Source organism: Lathyrus oleraceus, chromosome 4 (genome assembly GCF_024323335.1).
Source record: "Lathyrus oleraceus cultivar Zhongwan6 chromosome 4, CAAS_Psat_ZW6_1.0, whole genome shotgun sequence".
In the NCBI taxonomy this organism is placed as follows: domain Eukaryota; kingdom Viridiplantae; phylum Streptophyta; class Magnoliopsida; order Fabales; family Fabaceae; genus Lathyrus; species Lathyrus oleraceus.
The window spans coordinates 104,360,587-104,382,003 of record NC_066582.1 but is presented as its reverse complement, the minus strand read 5'-3'; the positions used below and the strand labels follow the sequence as shown (position 1 = coordinate 104,382,003).

Sequence of the window (21,417 nt, the reverse complement as noted above, 5' to 3'; positions counted from 1 at the left end):
CAAACTCAAAATCAGGAACCAAACCATAACCCCCAAAAATCATACACAACCACCACATTTGTCTATAACACAGATGATTCATATGATTCAACCTCATGCCATCATAACCCTCCACTTATGAACATCCAAACATCTCATCACCACAACACCAAACCATTGTTTGACTTTATTACACTACAAGAACCATTGCTTCGTTTCTAAAATGATCCAATGTCCCAATTTGGGCAACAACATTGTCCATAAACAACCCAACCACAACAACCCAACTACGACACCATGGGCGTCGAACTCAATTACGGCAGCGCCGTTAACGGCAACACCCCAAACTATTGGGGAGAAATGATGATAAATTTATCAAATACCACTGAACCTTCCACTGACATTCAAACCAGCCACCATTGTATCATATCAATACTCAAAGATCTCAAACACCTCATAGAATCCGTGGGAGACCTCGAAGGAAGGCTAACGCATCGGGATGAGGAACATGTGGCGTTTCAATCAGATGGATCATTGATTTTCTTGTCAATTGTTATGTATTTTAACTTTATATCACAATATTAATAATTATTTTTCATTTACCTATTATTTTATTTATTTTTATATAAGCATAACATATAAAATTTTAAAATATATATATATATATATATATATATATATATATATATATATATATATATTATATATATATATATATAGAGAGAGAGAGAGAGAGAGAGAGAGAGAGAGAGAGAGCATGTGTCACATGCAATGACGCATACACTTGATATAATAAATATATGTTTCAATTCCATTAGTTTCACCTGCATGCATGCGTCAATGGTATTGACGGCTATGTTCAATGACAACATGCATGCGCCAAAGGTGATTATATTGGTAAATAACTTAAAATATTGGTTATTTTGAAAATTTAATTGAAAAACTTGATTATTTTTAAATAAAAAAATCAATAGTTCCTACTTTTTTTTTTGGAAGATTAATCCCTCAATTTTATTTGAAAATCTCTCTAATTTAAGTTATGTGCAAAAATTGAATTGAATAATACTCTTTTCGTTTTCTTATAAAACACTATTGGATAAAAATAACAGTCGACTGATAAGATAGTTTATATTTTATGTCTGATGGCTGATGACTTATAGTGACTGATAACCGATAAGTTAATTGAAATGTTTGATAAAATTAACGATTCAACTAACTCATAAATATAAAATGACATAAAAGACATTTAATACATATATATTATACTTTAAATTAAAATAAATTATAAAGGATAAAATATGATTCTTGTTAAAATAATAAAAATAAAAATAGAAGAAAAATAAAAATAGAAGAAACATGATAAGTTATAAATTATAAGGTAAAATACTATTTGAAATAGTTCATGAAAAATAAACTATAAATTAGTAAAATAAGTGTTCATTATCAAATAGACTTAAATTATCATATAAATTTATAAACTATAAATTATAAGTTATAAACTATAAGTTCAAAAATATGGCTTAACAAAGAGAGCCTAAATCACTTTAGATTTTTTATACGTATTAAAAAAATAATTATTTAATTATATAAAAAATAAATTTAAATTTTTTTAAAAATATGATAATAAATATTTAAGATATAATAAATGAAATAATTCTTTGATATTATAATACTTATATTTTTGTAAAAAAAAAATCTCCAAAAGTATTTATAAAAAAAAAGAGTGTAATATAGACAAAAACCTTATAAAAATCGAAATAGAATGAAAATGATTTGTAAACATTTTAAAGAAAACATAGATCATAAATGGAAACTTTCCTCAACAGGCCAAAGTTGGCTGTTTGGTCGTGACTCGTGACCGTGATCCCATTACTGTTTTTCGTGTCCTTGACGGAAGCTCCATCATGATATATCCATTCCCAGTTCCACGATCTTGTTGAACATTACTCCACTATCGCTAAAACAACCGAACAATGTTATCATTTCCCATTTTCTTCTGAAATCGATACAACACGGAAGGGATCCATCATCTATGTCAACAAGCGTGGAGGGTCCTGAGGGTCAAATATACGTGGAGGATCTGAATTTCAACTGCAATGAATACGACACGTTTGTTGTCGTTTCATCGGTTTTGTTTGTTTTGTATCTCGCTGTGAAAGCCAGGAAGAATATCAACAGCCTCTATAATGGAGGTTCTTGTATTATCATTTCCTATTATGCCCTTCTCTGGTTTGTTACCCTTTTAAACCTTGCTCGGTCTGTTCTTCAGGTACATCACCATTATGTTCTACTTTCTATGTGTTTGTTTTTGCTTAACCTTGAAAACTTAGGCTTCTTTGTTGCTTGAGCAGGTATGGCAGTGCACTCCTGGAAAGGAGGTTGCTTGGAATATGTTGTCGTTGTTTACAGCATCAGGTATGTTGTATCTAGAGATAAGCTTGATGGCTTTCTTGCTAAACAATGTCTACATCAATGCCATGGAAACTCTAGCGCACACTTCCACTGTATCAGGAGTTATTGTCTGTGTGGATACCCTTCTTAAGGTGAGACTGGTTTTCGATCCTATTTACATATTATATGTGTGTCATATGCATATTTAGTTCTTTTACAAAGTATAAGTGGATTTGTTATGACTGATCCTGGTTTAAGTGTTTGGTGTCTAGATTTGTTTGTAATTTGTTGGTTTCAAAACTGTGAATATAGCTTATGAAGATATAGCAGATCAGCCACAGATCTGCGTGATGTGGCTTCCGTGTATATTGACACAACACTAGGTACCTTCTCCACTGACTCCACCTTTTGAAGTGGTTTATGGGAGGCCACCACCAATCCTCACGCGTTTCCTTAGAGACGAGACTGAGGTGAAGCAGTACAGGAGGAACTGATAGACTGTGGTAGAGCCTTCAGACAGCTCAAGTACTATGTAGATCGAACGAGCGGCCATATGAAGAACCAAGCTGACAAGAAACGAAAAGACATGGTTTTGCTTTTGGAGAATGAGTGTTCCTCAAGTTGAGGCCACATGTGTAGAAATATGTGGAAGCATGAATCAATCCCAAGTTAGCTCCAAGATACTATGGGCCTTTTGAGATGGTGGCGCGGGTAGGCGCGGTCGAATACCGTCTCGAGTTACCCGCTACAGCCTGGATTCACCCTGTTTTCCATTTATTGTTGCTCAAGAAGGCGATTGGCAATTACTGGATTGAAACTGAGTTACGACCGGTCTTGAATGTGATCCGCACATAGAAGAAGCTACTTGGGAGGAAGAATTTGCAATATGCATACAATTCCTTGCCATCAGACTTGAGAACAAGTATGTGTCTCAAGGAGGGAGTAATGATAGAGTTAGTGATGAGAAGTATGAAGGTGATGACGTGTCTAGTCAGTCATATGGTACACCTAAAGTTTATAGGGTGTTTGTGAGGAAAACTGAGAGGAAGTTGAGCTAGCACGTGAAGTAGAGAATGCGTGAGCTCAGTCCGTAAATGTGGGAAAGGTTAGTTAGGAGTGGGGGTACCTTGGCTATTCTATTAGATGACTGCAGAGAATAGATTCTGAGTTAGTAGTGACATTTTGAAGAGAATGAATTCTGTCCGTTGACTAATCATGATCAGTTCATTTCAGCATGTTGATCATTATAATTGCAATTTGCAAACCTTATGAGGAGGAACAACAAAGAGTGCTATGAACACCAAGCATCAAACATAATGCTAAACAAATTTTGCCTTTTATGGTCTAATACTTAACCATAATAAGTTCATGGGAACTAGTCTCTTTCCTCAGTGAATGTCTATAATTCAAATTTATAAAGGCCATGTTAAATTATAGCAATGTTCTTTTCCTAAACTCACTTGAAAGTGTTTCTAAGCTTTTTGGATTCTACCACATGATTTTTACGCTCATATATAATTTCTGGAAAATTCCATTTTTCATTTTATAGAACCTCTTAAGAATGTGTGATTGGGCCTAACTCAACCCTACAAAACTGGCTAGTAGGGTGAGGATTGTCCCCACTTATAAACACATATTCAGGCCATAGATTGTCCGATCTGGGACTCTTAACATAACCCTAAGCCATTAAGAGGGTGGAAAGTTTTTGTTTTTGTTATGTTTTATTTCAAATAGTTCAATTGGTATGTCTCCACATTTTAAGTTCCTTTACAAACGCCTGTGCGTATTGATCTTCATTTTTGCACCATCATTCAAAGCCCAAACTAAATGTTGTCCTGATATAGCTTGTGTTAAGATATATTCAATTGCTCCCAAGTTCAAAAAATAAAAGGATCCAGATCTTTCTTAACTGATCTTACAAGACTAGCTTATTTTATCCGATGAAATGCTTGTATACAATACACACATATTTGAAATTGTGATGTGTTCCTGTCTCGCTAATCACATACTTTTGTGATAGGTTAGATAATTAGTGTTAACTGCAACTACAATGGTTGTTCTTTGTTTTTCTCTGGTTTCTTTTGAGTATTGCTTATCTTTATCTTCTAACTTTTCACGCCTCTTCAAATGAATTTCCCTTTTTTCTTTCACAATCAAAATAATATAAATAACGCCAGTTACATCTTGCAACCATTTCTAATCATTGTTACTTTAGCTTAGATACAAAGTAAATCAAACATTTTTGTCCTATTAGGTTCTGGTTGTTCTTTACACATCAATTACTTCTTAAACTGCTTGTGTCATTTCTGCTAATTGAGGGCTTTCATATCAGGCAATATATGTTTTCGGATTTGGTGTTCCGTTGTTCAATCGAACCGTTGGAAGCACTCATACGATCATGTGGGGTTTGTGGATAATACACAAGTTATTGCTTGCTGCAGCATATGGCTTCATTTTATTTGTACAATTCTCTAAATGGAGAGAAAAACTGCCCCGTGAGTATACTTCATTCAACGCTGCTATTTGTTTGATAAAAGCCGGAAGAATAGTTCCTTTACGTTTCATCACGCAACTGCTTAACTGAATACTGTTGTTATATTCTAAATGGATTCACATTCTAATTTAAAATTTTCTGTCATCTTTGCAGCCAGGCCAACTTTCTACAACTACGTTGTCGTAATGTTTATATTCAATGCAATTACTCTCTTTGCTTGTGGGCTGGCAGGAATCGGTTCCGGCCTTGGCAATTGGTAATCCTATATCTTTGCAATTAGAAGACGTATCATACGCGGTTATTTATTGTCTCTATAGTTTATGCAATATATAACAGATATTCTTATCATCTGCAGGTTGTATGATTTTACTGTGCTTTGTTATCACGCTCTATATCTTCCGTTTCTTTATGTGACTTTTCTGGCCGATTTTTTCCGAGTAAGCGTTCTTTGCTATTTATTAATTGAATTTGGTTTTCTATAATATGTGCATCGACAAACATCATGTTATGAAATTAATCTTTGCATTTGCTGCAGGAGGAAGACTTCCTTTTGGATAATGCGTATTATTCTGAGATGAAAGATGCTGGATTCTTTGATGCTGACTGGGAATAACTCCCAAACAATTTGTACATGGAAGGGACGACAGACACATTTAGTTCTATGCACTGTAAATATCGATACTTCGTAAATTTCTAACTAAGTCAAAATTAAATGAAACTATGTTCCATGAACATGTTACTGAAATGTTGAAACTCTGACCCTACTGTGAAACACTACTAAAGAAACAATGAATTACTTGCAAGAAAAAGTGTTAAACAAACACTTTTTCTACACTCTTTATTTAGTGTTGAGAAAAATTCATGAGTTCTAGTACTAAATTAGTGGACCTAATAGTAGGACCCAATTTTAAAATAGTGTAATACATGTGAATGTCAGTCAATTATATTTGGGGAATTTCTTATTTCACCTTCAAAATACCCTTCAGATTCTTCAGATTTTAGAGATGCATTTGTATTCTTACATCATCTTATAACGCACCAAATGAGTGTCATCCTAGATTAAAATAATTTTGTTTCGAAGATGTATTTCCGGGTATTTTCAACAAATATATTGATATTTGAACAGTTCAATGAATATTTCGGAGATACATTTTCGGAGGTTTGAAGCAGAATTTGAAATATCTGTCAGCTTTGCAAATCAGATATTTTTTTAGATGTAATTTTAGAATAAATTAATAAAACAGTCACTTGCATGATCACATACGTATATATTCATTCTTGTGTTGAATCATATCAAAATATTCATTCTTATGTTTCATCAGAAACCCATATTTTTACTCAATATTCATTCTTGTGTTTCATCACATCAAAAGGAGTAAAAGAAATTGAAATTTCATATAAAGATCATTCATTTCAAATCTCATTGATCATATTAAGTTTGTTTTTATTTTTTTAAAATGTCTGATGAACTCGGAGATGCATCTCCGAATTATGTATGAATTCTTTCGGAGATGCATCTTCGGATTCTGTATGAACTCCCCCGGAGATGCATCTTCGTAGTTTGTCTATTCTCATTTTTTCAGTTTTGTTTACCGTTCTCATTTTTTCAGCTCTGTTTACCGTTTGAGTTTTTTATTACAACTGTTTTCATTAGATACGGTGCATCCAAATGTTTTCCCTAAACATGTTGTGTCTTTGGACATCAAAGATGTTGTTGTGAAGGAGATAGATATTGATAACTAAAAAAATACAACTTTGTAATTTTCTGGTTCTATTTCTGATTCACTATGTTACGAAGATGAATTTATGGAAAATTTACGAATAAAGTTATTTTGCATATGAATACAACATTTATTTTTATTCTTATATTATGACACTTCCATTCTACCGTTGGTGTTGCTGAGATATTAAATTGTGTCTGTGACCCACATAAGAGGATGGTAGCAGGGTATAGTCCGGAGCTAAATTGGTGGTGATTATAATTTATGGCTATTCACAAACAAGTACAATTAAAAACAACATTGAATTGGGTGGGACATTGATGAGTGAAACATTTCCATGTGAGATTTCATAATAGTCCAAACAACTCTGTAAGCAGTGACTGGGCAACTAAAATTTACATTGTTATTTCTACTTTCTACCCTTCCTTTGGGCCTTTTTGTAAAATCTGAAGAATTAGAAAATTATTCAAAAAGTTGTTGATTTTTCCATGGAATTGAAAGTAATATACTAAATTCATAGAGAACATCAAAGACCTCTCTTCCCTCTTGTTTCCGTAACACTGTCAAACTTTCACGAGTCCCTATGAAACTATTTCCTTCCTTGATATAGGGTAAAGAAAACAAGAGCGTGACTAGCACCAGTAGTAGGCTACTACCACATTTACAAATTAAATTTACCACTATTTTTTTTAGTTTATTTATAGCATGTTTGATTACACGTTCAGCATGAAGGACATTCGTTTCAAAGTCTTTTTTTAGACTTGCTTAATAATAAAAATCATCCGAATCACAAGAGAAAAAATATAAAATTTGGTTTAATTTGTTCGAATTTTAAAAATAAAATTGAATCAAACCAAATCAAATTATGCGGTTTTGATTCATTCGGTTTTTACAAAAAAAAATATTGAGTCATACATATACCTATAGAGAATAACATAACTATGTGTTTAATCATTCATACATTAACAAATAACAACGTTAATCATCATATTTAAACAAAAACTTATCATTCAATATATGAAAATTAGTTTAGAAAAATGTGGAAAAAAATAGTAGCATAAAACAATATCAATAATATTATAATAAAAAAAATAGAGAAGATAAGAAATTAGAGAAGATGAAAAAGAGAGATCAGAAGAGATATGAGATTAAAGAAGAAATGTGCGATATAAATTTATTAGAAGAGAAAATAGTAACATAAAAATGAGAAGATGAAAAGAAAGAACATAAGAGACGAGAGATTAGAATAGAAGAGATCAGACGCATATTGAAAATATGAGAAGAATATGTGATACTAATATGAAGAGGTTTGAGAATGTTGAAACTAAAACCTTAAGTTTGATTAAGAGAAAATTGTTCGTAATTGGAAGGTTAAAGCATAATAGGTTTGAGTTTTGGGTTGATTATGGGATAAGTGAAGTTTGGGTTGTAAGATAATGTGATTTGGTTTGATTTAGTTCGGTTTGTAAAATATAAACTGCAAACCAAACTGAATTGTCCGATTTTGTTAAAAAATGGTCAAAACACATTCGAATTAAATGTGATTTTTTGTAGTTTCAATTTGATTTGATTTGCGATTTTTTATTGAATTAGTTCGTTTTAAACACCCATAATTTTTATAATAAAAATGCAAAGTTAAAAATCAATCACTTGTCTTAAGCTGTTTTTGACGCATAAACAAATATATTATTGTTCAATCCGTTGTAAAATTGATATTAACATGTTTAGTTTCTATGAGTAGAATTAATCATGTTTTTCATAATTGTTTTTACTTAAAAACTAATATATGTAATTTTTATTTCATATTCAACTCACTTTTAAACAGTATCAACTTACATTATCAATTCATTCAAAATCAATTTTATATTATCAATTTACTCATAATCAATTTTTCATGGTAAAATTAAATAGACACTCATATTAAAATAAAGTTGAGTTAAAATGATTTATGTTTAATATTTTCATATAAAAATAAGTTAAACAATAAATTTTAGTTTAATAGTACATTTGAATTAAAAAAAGTAAAAACTACAATATCAACTTAAAGTGAAACCAATTTTACTTTTTGTAGAATCAAGCATATCAAAATCAATTTCAGAACTTTGGATCAGTATTGCTTCTTCCAAAATTAAACTCAAATATAAGCATAATATGTGTATGTTTGATGTTTGATTTTCATTATAGAAAAGGCAAAAAACAATTCTTAAGAAAAAAATATTGATTTTGGTTTGTTCGATTCATCAAAAATAAATTGAATATACATTCATAATTGATTTCATTTGAACTTAAGGTTTGTAATTTTGAATCTAAGCACGATTTTTATACTAAAATTTATTATTAAATTTACTTTATTATAAATATAATTAAATATAAATCATTTTACTCTTATTCACTGAAAATCGATTCTACATAATAATTTATTTAAACTCAATTTTCTTTACTGCAAATTTAAACACACATTATATAATTTTTGTACGATCAACATGGCTCATGATGATTGTGTTAAACTTACAAAAATCTAAATATAATCGTATGTTTAGAATCAAGTTACAAACCATATTTTAGTGGAATCTCCATCTCAATTCGATGTAATAAAACATAAAAAAAAGTTTTGGGGTTAGATCTTAAACCCAAAGACGGAGATAGCTAATCATAAGGAGGCTCAATCATGAGTAATGTAGCGGTGTAATTGGAAAGGATCGTGGGGTAGGGAGAAGGCATACGTTCCACCCACGTTCTTTCCAAGTTACATTTTTATTGGTTCGAGCGTTCCTCTTTCAGACAGGGCGTCCCTTTTTCAGATACTTCGTCCAAATCCTTAGTGTCTTCGTCCATAACGCATGATCTTCCGTGAAACATGTATCAGGTCAACTAATGTTACATGGGAAGTCGTGGGATTTAACTACACTCCTTAGATTTCAAGGAATTAATTACCTATTTCAGGAGTGGTTGCTACATCTTAGGAAGACTTGGGTCAAGGCCCAAGGATTATAAATATATCAGTATCATGATCTCTAAGGAAACTACAACGCATAAATACACACACAAGAGTTTCTCACCCCCACATGAGTTATCTCTAAATCCAACAACAACCTTAAAGTCTCTGACAACTCTTAATCACTAGGGTTGTCATGCTTTTGTACTTTTAACAAGTATAATTGACGCCCACTGCGGAGCCCAATAAAACTAACTCAAGCCACACACATCATTTACTCATTTTTGCTCCCATCATCTTCTCACGAGGATGTTCAAGCAAAGTTCCGAGAAGACCGTCAACACCATCGTTGGAGGTTTTGCTAGGGGGAAGTCTAGCTCCTCTTAAAGAAAGTTTGTCTGACAGGTGTTAACAATAATCATTGCACCCGTTAAAGCTCTTAAAACCTCGGATAGGGGCCGAGAGCCCAAAATAACCTTTTCAAGATAAGATGAATCAGTGTGCTTCCCTATAATAATGTTTCCATGATCATCACAATTCAATACACCAATTAGGATGTGAAGCGAGTGTTGATTAACGATGGTAGCTCAACAAACATGCTATTTTAGAGCACCTTCTAGGGGCTCCAATTTGATCCTAATAGCATTAGAGCTTTTCAAGGATCCCTGGTCGGCCTTTTAGGCGAGCAAGTGTAGGTCAGGGGACACATCACCCTCAAAATAAAATTTGGCTCAGGGATGAGTGCCAGAACCATTGAAGTGAAAAATCTTGTAGTTGACGTCACATCTCCTTGCAACTACATCCTAAGAAGCCCACCCTTAACCTAATGAGAACAGTCTTGTCCATCCTTTATTTAAGCCAAAAATATCCATAACCTAATGGGCATGTGGGTACGGTCAAAGGGGATCAGGCGATCGCCTAAGATTATTACCATAATAGCATGTAAGTAATGAAGGAACCCCTCGCCTTAACTGTCACCCCTTGTCTAAAAATAGATGATGTTGATGTTGCAAGATAGGACCCCATATTAGGAGTTGAAATCGAAAGACTTACTTAACTTCCACTACATAGTAAGTAAATTGATGGACTTCCATAGGAATATTCTTTCTGCCATACGAGGTAATTAAATTGCAGGACTTTCACAAAAGACCCTTGCCACTCTACGGGGTAAGTAAATTACTAAATTTCTACAAGAAGATCTTTTTCGCCCTTTGGGGTAAGTAAATTATTGGACTTCTACATGCAGAATCTTGCCTCCCTACGAAATAATTAAATTGCTAAGCTTCCATAGAAAAATCCTTGTCGCTCCGTTGGGTAATTAAATTGTTTTACTTCCACAAGAAGATCATTTCCTTCCTAGTGGATAATTAAATTGTTGGACTACCACAAGAAAATCCTTTCTGTCATAATGGGTAATTAAATTGTTGTACTTTCGTAGAAAAATATTAGCCACCTATGAGCAACGACGTTACAGGGGTCTTTCTAAGTATCGTTAGAAAGACTCAACTAAGTCTCGCCTGAGAGACTCAATAAGTCTCGTGAGGAAGACTCAACTAAGTCTCTCCCGAGGGACTTAACTAAGTCTCACATGAGGTACTTAACTAAGTCTCGTCAGGAAGACACAACTGAACCCCGTCCATAAGGATCATCTGAAGCCTCGAGAACTGAAGGTAGGAGTCAAACTTCGACTACGCTCTTGTGGAAAGCCTGAAGTTGAATAAGTGGTTAAAACACTTCAGCTTCTACGAGCCCTCATGTTTGAGGGATTATGTAGCGATGTAAGTGGAAGGATAGTGGGGGTGGGACGACATCATACATTTCATCCATCGTTCTTGATAAGTTATCATTTTATTGGTTTGAACGCCTCTCTTTCAGATAGGGCACTCCTTAAAGCCTTTAGCATCTCTTAATCACTAGGGGTTGGCATGTGTTTGTACTTTTATCGAGTATAAGTACGTATAATGAGTTGCTAAAGATCGAGTGATCCCGCAATCAAGAACTTCACACCTAATCTTACCTCTTAAATGATTTCCAATAATCAGATTTAATCGAAGGATACCTCGTATTCCACGTCGAGTGACTTGGGATTCTAACAGCCTTCCATATTATAAAGTTTTACACGTGCCAAGATCCAGGTATGCAACTCATTATCACACTCAAACTACTTTTAAATGATTTGTTAACTTGAACTTGGAGTGTTAACCTTATAGGTTAACATTTCGCTCCTTCGCATGAGAAATACACTCCACCACACATGAATCATGTTTCACTCCATCATAAACTATTTATGATTTTTAAACATAAACCATCTTAGGGAACTCGAAGTTCGCATTGTTTCCCTTAACTTTGAGCGAACAATAATTATTCTGAACTGACCAAAATAGTATCACATTACTTGAAAAATGAGACAAATGATAGTTTATATACATTATTCATACACCTTAAACTAATGAAGTATTTTTCTAAAAGATATAGTCGTGAAGATCCTCACATTTAAAATGAACAATGTATTATAACCTCAGTAAAGTTGACTTCGACTTAATTTTGGTCTAAACAATAACAAAACACATGTTTGGTGTTTTTTTGTTTGGTGTTTTTTGGTTGATGTGATTTTTTTACAATAATTTCAATCAAACACTAATGAGCATCCAATTATATTTGAAAATTGTTGCAAACTCCCACAAGTTGGTAATATACATACAACTAGTATGGAGTAGTAGATTATGCACTTAAAAGAAATTAGTACATTACATTTGATATTTCTTGATCCTAACAGTCATCTTATCACAAATAAATAATGAAAAAAAGTACAGAAAGTAGTCACAAGTGACAAACCAAGCCGACACCAAACGGGGCCAACTATCATCCCACCGTTTACTAAAAAAACCTTTACTAGTTACATTTACTAGACACTATACTCACACTCACACACCAATCTATGTTATATTTTTGTCTTTCTGTCACGCACCCACACTCCTCTTTCTCAACCCATCACCCATCTCACTTCACCTTACACATTATCATCTAAAAACACCATCCATGGCTGCTGCTGCTTTTGCTCTTGCCCTACTTCTCTTCTCTTTCACCGCCATTCCTTCAAGTAACTCTTCTTTTCTCTTTCTCTCTCTCTCTCAACAACATGGTTTCAGATCTACTATGTTTTTCACCTTTCTATATACTTATCTTAACTTTGTCAAATGCAGGTGCTAATTGGTGCGTTTGCAAAGATGGAAGTGACGCAGTCTTGCAGAAAACCTTGGACTATGCTTGTGGAGCTGGAGCTGACTGTAACCCTCTCCATCAAAACGCACCTTGTTTCCAACCAAACACCGTCAGAGCTCACTGCAGCTACGCTGTGAATAGCTACTTCCAGAAGAAGGGCCAAGCACCAGGAACTTGTGACTTTGCAGGAACAGCTACACCTGTTGCATCTGACCCAAGTAAACCCTCCTTTCTTTTTTCTTCTCCATTTTTTCATCAACAACAATAATAGTAACTAACACCTTTCATTTGTTCTTTATCTTTGTTCTTGTTCTCCAGGTGTTAGTGGCTGTGTCTACCCTTCAAGTGCCAGGTATACATTTTTTTCCATTCTTTGTTTGAAGCTTTGAAGAATCTTATGGACAATAGTGGTGTCTTTTATTTACTTTTCTTTATCATAAAGATTAGAGATGAGTGGGGACATGCTTTTACAATAGGCATATTCGTAGTTTGATAGTAATTTTTTAAACTGTATATTAGTGTATAATGTAGTGGCATTTTTTGAAGCTTTCACATGACATTGTTGTTTTGCATAGAGGATTAAGTAATTCACTTTTACTATTAGTACTACTTTTTTGACTTGCCGTACGTAAACATTGAAAGAATTAATCGGTGCAATGATGATGATGATAAGGTTTTTTTTTTATCTTTCCTCTATAAAGCATGATTTTGAAATTCTTATTGACGTAGTGGTGGTCCATGTACTAGTATTTAAGACAAAAAATCTATTGGTATTTGAAAGTTAAAAAAGATAATCTAGTGCTCTTAAATCAGTTTACTCAAATTTAATTTTTTGGTTTGACATGTGTGGTCCAATCCAATCCTACGTGTATAAACATTTTTTGATTGAATTTTCAACCTATAGTGATGACTTATTGATCATTCATTGGTGATTATAGCCGTTGCACTGACTCTGAACTTTTAACTTAAATGAAAGATGCTGCAATTATTGAGATTCGATGCTTGATAAAGTTTGAATTTCTTTTTTGAATAACAACACGCCAACGTCATTGTCAAAAGACTAATGTTAATTTATGTTTGTGTTGGTTTCACCGTGACTAACAAACACTATGGTTTCTTTTTTCCTAACCAGTGGTGCAGGCACTAGCACAACAACCCCATCGTCAGGCACCACTACACCCTCCATGGGAACCGGCACTACCCCTTCAACAAGCACCGGCACCGGCAGTGGTATGGGCACCGGCACAGGAACAGGCACAGGAACAGGCACAGGCACCAGCACCGGCACTGGCACGGGTACGGGTACGACTCCATACAACACATCTCCTGGAGTGTTAGGAGGTATTGGAACTGGTATGGGGCCTTCTGGAGCTGGAGGAATGAATGATGATAGTCATGGTGGGATTAGGCTTTTGGACACTAGTTTCTTATCAATCCCACTCTTTTCTATTTTCATTATGTTTTGGTAGGGTTAAAAAGTTTATATGTCAGTGTATGAATGGGTGTTATTTTCTAGGTATTGAACACTGAGATGTCACTAGTTCTCACTTTTTTTGTTTATTTTTCTCTCCACCTAATTCTGCCATTTCTTGTGTTGGTTTTTAAAAAGATGGGCAGTTGATTAATTAATTAATTTTGATGAGTACTCCTATTAAGGTCCCTTAGTCAGTATATAAAGTTTTAATCTTGTCATTTCAAGGACCTTACTTTGTAAACCTCTCTTGTATCCATCAAAGTGTTGAAACTTTGGATTTAACTAAAAAAAACACTTGATCTTTCTTAAATATTAGTAAAATTTATAAATGTTTTGGGTTTTCGATTATTTAAATATTACATGTGGCCAAAATGTAATGGTAAGTATCAAGTTGGATTGATCTGGAACAGAATGAGAATAACAAATCTAGTTGTTTTTTTATGGGTGAATTGTTTTTTTATAGTATAGCTTAATAAGCATGCAAAATAAATGGAGGTCACATGCTCCATTATATTTTTTTAAAATTGCCTTGATGGTTTAATTCCCTAGATAGATCCTTGCATGATTCTCTTATCATGTTCATGGTGTTTATCTTTCATGCTAGTTGTTCTGCTATGTGCATTACAGCCTTTCAGTTTGTTTTGATAGCTTGTTTTGTTGTATTCCCCACATGTTCTGTTTATTGGCACATGGGTTGCTAATTCACTTGTACCTTAGTTTTGCTATTTCAAAATTCAATCATCTTTCTGAGCTCTTGTCTTGCAGCTAAACATATTCCTCACACTTCTTTTTTATTTTTTATTTTTGAATTGGTAACCATCTTATCATTGTAAACTTTTGTCCCAAAACTTTTCTCTTTTTTTTCTAACCAAATACAACTGGGGTTACTAAGAGAGTGATGGGGCGTAATATGAGTTGCCTTCTTACTACACCAACCTACATGCCTAAAGCCCATATGTTATGTTCCTTTGTTCTCTCTTCAAATCTCTAATTAATAAGTTGGTTAGCATTTGTTAAAGAGTTAGTTAGTTGGCTATTTTCTGGCCGTATATATTGGTCACATGCCTCTTTCAATGATAACAAAAGGATTATATCTTCATTTGTTTTCTTCAATAGCTTGTGCTATGTTTTACATTAACATAGCTCATCAGATCTTTGGTTGATATTGTTATCCTTTTCATTCCTTGATCTTTGATTCCTTTGGAACCCTTTATTCTTTATTCTCTAATGGAAACACAGATGTCTTAACTTCGCCACCAATCATGTGAATCTCTACTATATTCATCCCAACGAGAATCCTTTATTGATACTTGTTTAGTTTTCTCTAGACAACAAAATCACCATACTTAGGCTCGTTTAAGTACATCACATTCATCTCGAAGAACAAGGAGAAGTTTGTAGTGTTATATTTATGAGTGCCTTGAACTAGGATGTCCTCGCCTAATACCTGTATCGTCTAGGCGATGACTTCAAAATTCGCTCTTGACACTTATGACATGTGTAATGCCGTTAGTCAAAGAAGAGGAAGTCAATCACTACACCCTAAAAGTTAGGTGGTCAACAACTCCTCCTGATCAGGAGGGAGCAATTGCTACCTCTTAGGGTTACCCAAACCCTAGACCTAACATGCCTCTATAAATACCTCTCCCCAAGGGAAGATGAGTAAAGATCATAACTCATACATATCCCACCCCTTATACGCTTATACATAAGCATATCATTCATCCATAAAGGCTTTCACCTTACATGAGCAGGACCTAAAATCACTATAAAACACCATCGTATAAGGCTTATCACCGTCATGGGCGAACCCTAACCACCATACAATGTGATATACCTACTGTTGGTGTAAGTCCTAGAGGCCAATACTTTTGGTACTTGTATCGAATTATTTATTAATAATAAAAGGCTTCTTCTTTATTATGTTTGTTTAATAAAGTCCCTAGAATAGCTAGTCCGTTTAATGTATCAAGTATGACTTAATCATGAGATCACATTAAACATAAAGACATTATTCTTAAAGTATCAGTAGTCGAGCTTTACTGTGAAGTGGGATAACATTAAAGCATTAAGACTATTATGTATATAGACTGATGATCACATCTCATAGATCATGGATAAGGAGTTATCAAGTCTTAAACATAGGTATGAATCACTACAACAAACAAGACCTTAGACAGCGCTTTAAAGCGCTGTCTAAACCTCCGCTGCTAAAGGTTTAGACAGCGCTTTTTTAAATCTTAAAAGCGCTGTCTAAGCCCCCCCCTTAGACAGCGCTTTGGCCAAAAGCGCTTTATAAGACCCTCTTATTTTAAATTTTTTAGGTATACCTTAGACAGCGCTTTTGAAAAGCGCTGTCTAAGCCCCACCCCCTTAGACAGCGCTTTGGCCAAAAGCGCTTTCTAAGACCCTCCTATTTTAATTTTTTTAGGTATACCTTAGACAGCGCTTTTCAAAAAGCGCTGTCTAAGCCCCCCCTTAGACAGCGCTTTCTTTTAAAAGCGCTGTCTAAGATGCGCTGTTAAAAAACCTTTTTGGTGTAGTGATATATATATATATATATATATATATATATTATATATATATATATATATATATATATATATATATATATATTATATATATATGACTTTGCAATAATAGATTGATAACAAAAAATTGTGGCCCAGTGGCTCACTTTAATTTGTACCAAAGAGCCATGACAATAGAAACATGTCATAGACATTGCACACCATTTAGCATATATAGGTCAATCAATCAACATGCATTATCTAAAATATGAAATATAGTATGCATGAAGAGTGCAGATCAAACAATCATTTCAACTGTATATCTTTTAATCTCTAAAACATTTACAGCTACCAGAATTTCTGCATCACCACTCAGTTGTTGTTACATAATAATATTACAATCCCCTAATAAGCCTAATTAATTTTAAAAGTATACCACAAATTCACAAATTCTAAGGACAATGCAGAGATCCTGATATTGTCAGCAATATCTTCATCCTAGCTACAAAGTCCATAGAAGAAGTTGTAATATCCATCTACTTGAAAACTATTCTTGTTCTTTACATTCATGATCCTGCAAGAGTAAACCTGTACATATAGGACATGACGGATCGCGTAGTTCTTCGAGGCTAGTTCTTTGCTCAAGACAATCCGCATGATAAACATGACCACATACTAAAACTGCTACAACTGCAAGTTCATTGCAAGATAGTGAATTCCCCATAAAATTAAATTTCTGTCTCAGTGGCTTCTCACATATCATGCAAACCGACTTCACGACGTCCGGTGATACTGAATCCGTTGAGAAAGAACTTGATCGGATTCTCTCTGGCCTAGAAAATGTCTTCTCTTTGTACTCTAAAATAAATCGAAAACAAACAAGAAAAGCTTGGATAATGAATAAGCAATCTTCCTAGTAAAATTCAATGCTAGTATCAATACACACCTGTATGTTCTCTGGGCTGTGAGTTCGGTTGAGGAGCCAACTTGAACGAAAGCCTGTCATCGAATGAGGAAGAACCCTTGCTACGAGACGAAGATGCATTGGCATGATTGGCTGAGTTTAGAGACCAATTAAAAACTACTTAGTTTAGGGACCTAATCACCAATCATTGACAACTTCAAGGATTTAATTACAACTTTTGATTTTGGCATTTGGGACCTACTTAAAAATTCTTAAATAGTCTAAGGACCACCGGAGTTATTAAACTTAAAAGAATACCCGCCTATTTGTTATGTACAAGCAGCTAATAATTTTATTTGATAAGACAATGATCAAACTGTATATAGTCAATGATCAAAGATAAAATACCATACCAGTTCAGACAAAAATGCTTGTTTGTTAAGACCTTCTAAAGCAGTGAATGCAGACTCCAGTACCCGAGAGAGATAAGCCACAACCCTGGAAAAAAACAAGTACAGATGTTAAGAACTAAGAATATAGTTATAAAGATCAAAGATATAAATTAGAAGCATAAAAGAAAATATCGATATTACTTTAATGCATCGTCTGATAAGAAATGAAATCACCCCCAAGTCACCTATGTTGCATAATATTAATCTTAGTCCCTAAACAGCATTCAAATATGTACTCTTCATATTCTATATAGCCATTGACCCTGCTTTAAAAACTTAACTGGCAAGGAAGATCAGTCATCTAAAACTAGAAGCTTAGAAAACAGTGAATCGGAGCTATATAAATGTATTTTGGTGTTTCTATCCATGATTCCACTGATTCAAACACACATTATATTTAATATTTGTCTTTGGCGTTTTTTGCAAGGTGCCATAGATTTATAGGTATGTATGTACAAAAAACGAGTTTGTTCTCCAATCCTTGGATCTTTCCTTTTCTTGGTTCAAAGACCAACCAAATTTTCAAAACACTGCTAAGTCAAAATACCCATCCATGCGAGATATAAATTAGAGAAAACATCAATATCATCAATTTTAATACTAGTTTCAACTCCTCAAGTAATGTCCACCTTGTGCAGGCAGTAGTTGGCCGGTGGTCAGGAGCCATTCCATCATCAGGTGACTTATAATCTGTAGCCTTTTGCTCAGCTGAAAGCAGTCGCTCTACCTGCGAAGGGGTTTAAAGTGGAATACTTTAGGAACTAAGACTTAAATTTTATATATAAAAATATGTGGGAAATATCTATTCTAAGTTTATTATATGGATAGTTATGCCTATGCAGACACAGGGTAGCCATCAGGAGCGGGTAGATTGTGTGTAGACACATGATAGAAGTTTTACAATAGGTAATTGAGTACTGGCTATCATTCTCCGTATTACAGGTCCAACTGACCTCGGCCATGACAGTTTCAATACACTGTTGTAATCCTTTGTAAGCAGCAGCCTCTGCACTGGACATTGCTGTAGCCATTTCTTCACAAGCAGCAGCATGTGCACCATCCACAGGAAGCAAAAGTCTAGATATAGAATTGGTGAAGTACTGTAGAGAAGAATCCATATCAGTTATGAGGTTTTATTTATATCTATGGTAAAAGAATTATTAAAATCAATACTCCTCAGTATACTTGTTGAATAATAGCAACACTGCTTCCCGAACGTTGTACAGCAACCATGAAAGATCTAAAACTGCTTTCACCAGCTGCAGCCGCGGCCTCCGCCTGCATATCAACGAGTAAATCTTCATTATGTTTGGCTAAATGTCATTTAATTGCATACAACACGAACTTGAACAACACCAAACGAAACATTCATGTAATTACAGCAGATGCAGCTGCAGCAGCTACCCTACGGCTGACACTTGTACCCAGCACAAATCTTTCCCTCAAATTAGCTGCTTCAGTCAGTCCGTCTCTAGCCCGTTCAAGACCTTCTGCTACATATTGACTAACCTGTAAAATACATCAAGAATAACCACAGAAGAATGAGCTTTTGCCTACTAAATGTATCAAATATCTGAATGCAGACAAATTGTGAAGTTTACTCACAATCACCCCGGTCCCCCCACAAATATGAGTGAGATTTTTCTCTAGCAACCATGAGCAGAACCCGCATTCAATCAAACCATCAAGACCTAAACATGAATCTCCATTCAGTACACCCAGCACCTAAACCATTTGATCTACAGAACAACAGCTAGACATTAACAACAAAACCACAACCATGTCCACAACCTACAGCAAGTAATCCTAAAAAATTCCATTCATCAATCCTGCAACAAAAATGCAATTCACACCATTAACAACCTGCAATCATATCCAAGGTTTTCATCATAACCAAGCAATAATGCATAGTAGCTGAATCAAGGAAGTGCATCAACCACAAAACATAGCAACAATCCAAACAAAATCAAGCTACCTAAAAAACCGAAACTCACTTAGTTACTATTTACTACAGTAAAAACCTAAGAAAGAGAAACATTCCATAACAAGACAAGCAAAGCAAGCAAAAGGTACAAGTGCAATGCACTTTTCAGAATCGAAACATATTTTTGGACAAACATAATGATGCACCAACAAAGTCCACTAACCTTTCTCCCTCTCAAGAACTGCAAACCATATTTGCTCCACTATAAAAGGATACTTTCATAATGAAAAAAGGTTTGGGTTGAATATCGGGATTGAAAACACAAAGAGAAATCTCGGCATCTTTCTCATAATCCATCAAAGTAGAAGAAGAAGTGAGATATGAGAGAGAAAGGAGAGAAATAACACTTACCTGTTGCTTTTTCGGCGATCTTCTCCGACAATGTAGCTTGCTAAAAACAACTTGTTTTCTTGCGTGTGAGATACCACTGTGTAGAGTTCAACCAGGGGAACATTTCCCCTAAGCTTTTAGACCTGATTGAGCCGAGTCCAACATTTAATTTTTGTTTCCGGTTCTAGGGTTCGTCCACCATTTCCTTCGATTCATCATTGGGTTCAGGAATTAGGTTGAGTGAGTTTGATTTTCGTGTTCAATAGGATAAGGGGTGAGTCTGGTTTGTATGGATGATGGAATGAGCTCCGCCGCCGCCGCCGACGAACTCCGACCCAGTGGAGGGAGGGAAATCAGATTGTCTCTCTTCTTCATCTTGTTTGGTCCTGAATGAATGGGCATCTTTATTTTTAATTAGACCTTAGACAGCGCTTTTGTGGAAAGCGCTTTCTAAGATATGCCTTAGACAGCGCTTTCCAAAAGCGCTTTCTAAACCCCCACCTTAGACAGCGCTTTTGGTTTTAATTTTTTTTTAATTGAAAGACTTTAAACAGCGCTTTCTCAAAAGCGCTGACTAAGGTCTATATTTAAAAGCGCTTTCTAAAAGCGCTGTCTAAGGGGGGGTCTTAGACAGCGCTTTCTAAAAGCGCTGTCTAAGACCCCCCCTTAGACAGCGCTTTCATTATTTTTTTAGAACATTTTCTGTGTTTTATTTTTATTTTAACCTTAGACAGCGCTTTCTTTTTAAAAGCGCTGTCTAAGATGCGCTGTTAAAAAACCTTTTTGGCGTAGTGAATATTAAGAGTAATATTTATACTGGATTGACCCGCTATGAGAATACTACTATATAAAATGTTATGCAAAGGGTCATAAGTTATTCTCATGGTGATAATGGTGTATACCACCCTTCGACCTGAAACCACTATGGATCCTAGATGTAGAGTCGAGTGCATTATTGTTGATCAAACGCTGTCCGTAACTGGATGACCATAAAGACAGTTGATGGGTACTCCACGAAGCA

The 21,417-nt window shown here is 34.6% G+C and overlaps 2 protein-coding genes across 2 annotated transcripts; both read left to right on the top strand.

The window, feature by feature from the left end:
- Positions 1–1,754: 1,754 nt before the first annotated feature.
- LOC127073731 (protein CANDIDATE G-PROTEIN COUPLED RECEPTOR 2) lies at positions 1,755–5,709 on the top strand. Its single transcript, XM_051014925.1, has 6 exons — positions 1,755–2,248; positions 2,331–2,522; positions 4,703–4,865; positions 5,018–5,120; positions 5,220–5,301; positions 5,400–5,709. The coding sequence occupies exons 1-6, from the start codon at positions 2,012–2,014 to the stop codon at positions 5,475–5,477; spliced, it is 855 nt and encodes a 284-aa protein (XP_050870882.1). The 5' UTR covers positions 1,755–2,011; the 3' UTR covers positions 5,478–5,709.
- Positions 5,710–12,150: 6,441 nt separating this feature from the next.
- On the top strand, positions 12,151–14,387 carry LOC127073730 (PLASMODESMATA CALLOSE-BINDING PROTEIN 3). Its single transcript, XM_051014924.1, has 4 exons — positions 12,151–12,620; positions 12,724–12,960; positions 13,061–13,094; positions 13,875–14,387. Exons 1-4 carry the CDS (start codon positions 12,560–12,562, stop codon positions 14,209–14,211), a joined length of 669 nt encoding a protein of 222 aa, XP_050870881.1. The 5' UTR covers positions 12,151–12,559; the 3' UTR covers positions 14,212–14,387.
- Positions 14,388–21,417: the final 7,030 nt, after the last annotated feature.

Bases quoted from the DNA above. Each gene is read 5' to 3' on its own strand.
- LOC127073731 (XM_051014925.1), top strand. From the start codon at position 2,012: ATGTCAACAAGCGTGGAGGGTCCTGAGGGTCAAATATACGTGGAGGAT. The intron at 4,866-5,017 runs GTGAGTATACTT...TCATCTTTGCAG, and splicing joins ATGGAGAGAAAAACTGCCCC to CCAGGCCAACTTTCTACAAC. The intron at 5,302-5,399 runs GTAAGCGTTCTT...CATTTGCTGCAG, and splicing joins TTCTGGCCGATTTTTTCCGA to GAGGAAGACTTCCTTTTGGA.
- LOC127073730 (XM_051014924.1), top strand. From the start codon at position 12,560: ATGGCTGCTGCTGCTTTTGCTCTTGCCCTACTTCTCTTCTCTTTCACC. The intron at 12,621-12,723 runs GTAACTCTTCTT...TGTCAAATGCAG, and splicing joins TTTCACCGCCATTCCTTCAA to GTGCTAATTGGTGCGTTTGC. The intron at 13,095-13,874 runs GTATACATTTTT...TTTCCTAACCAG, and splicing joins GTCTACCCTTCAAGTGCCAG to TGGTGCAGGCACTAGCACAA.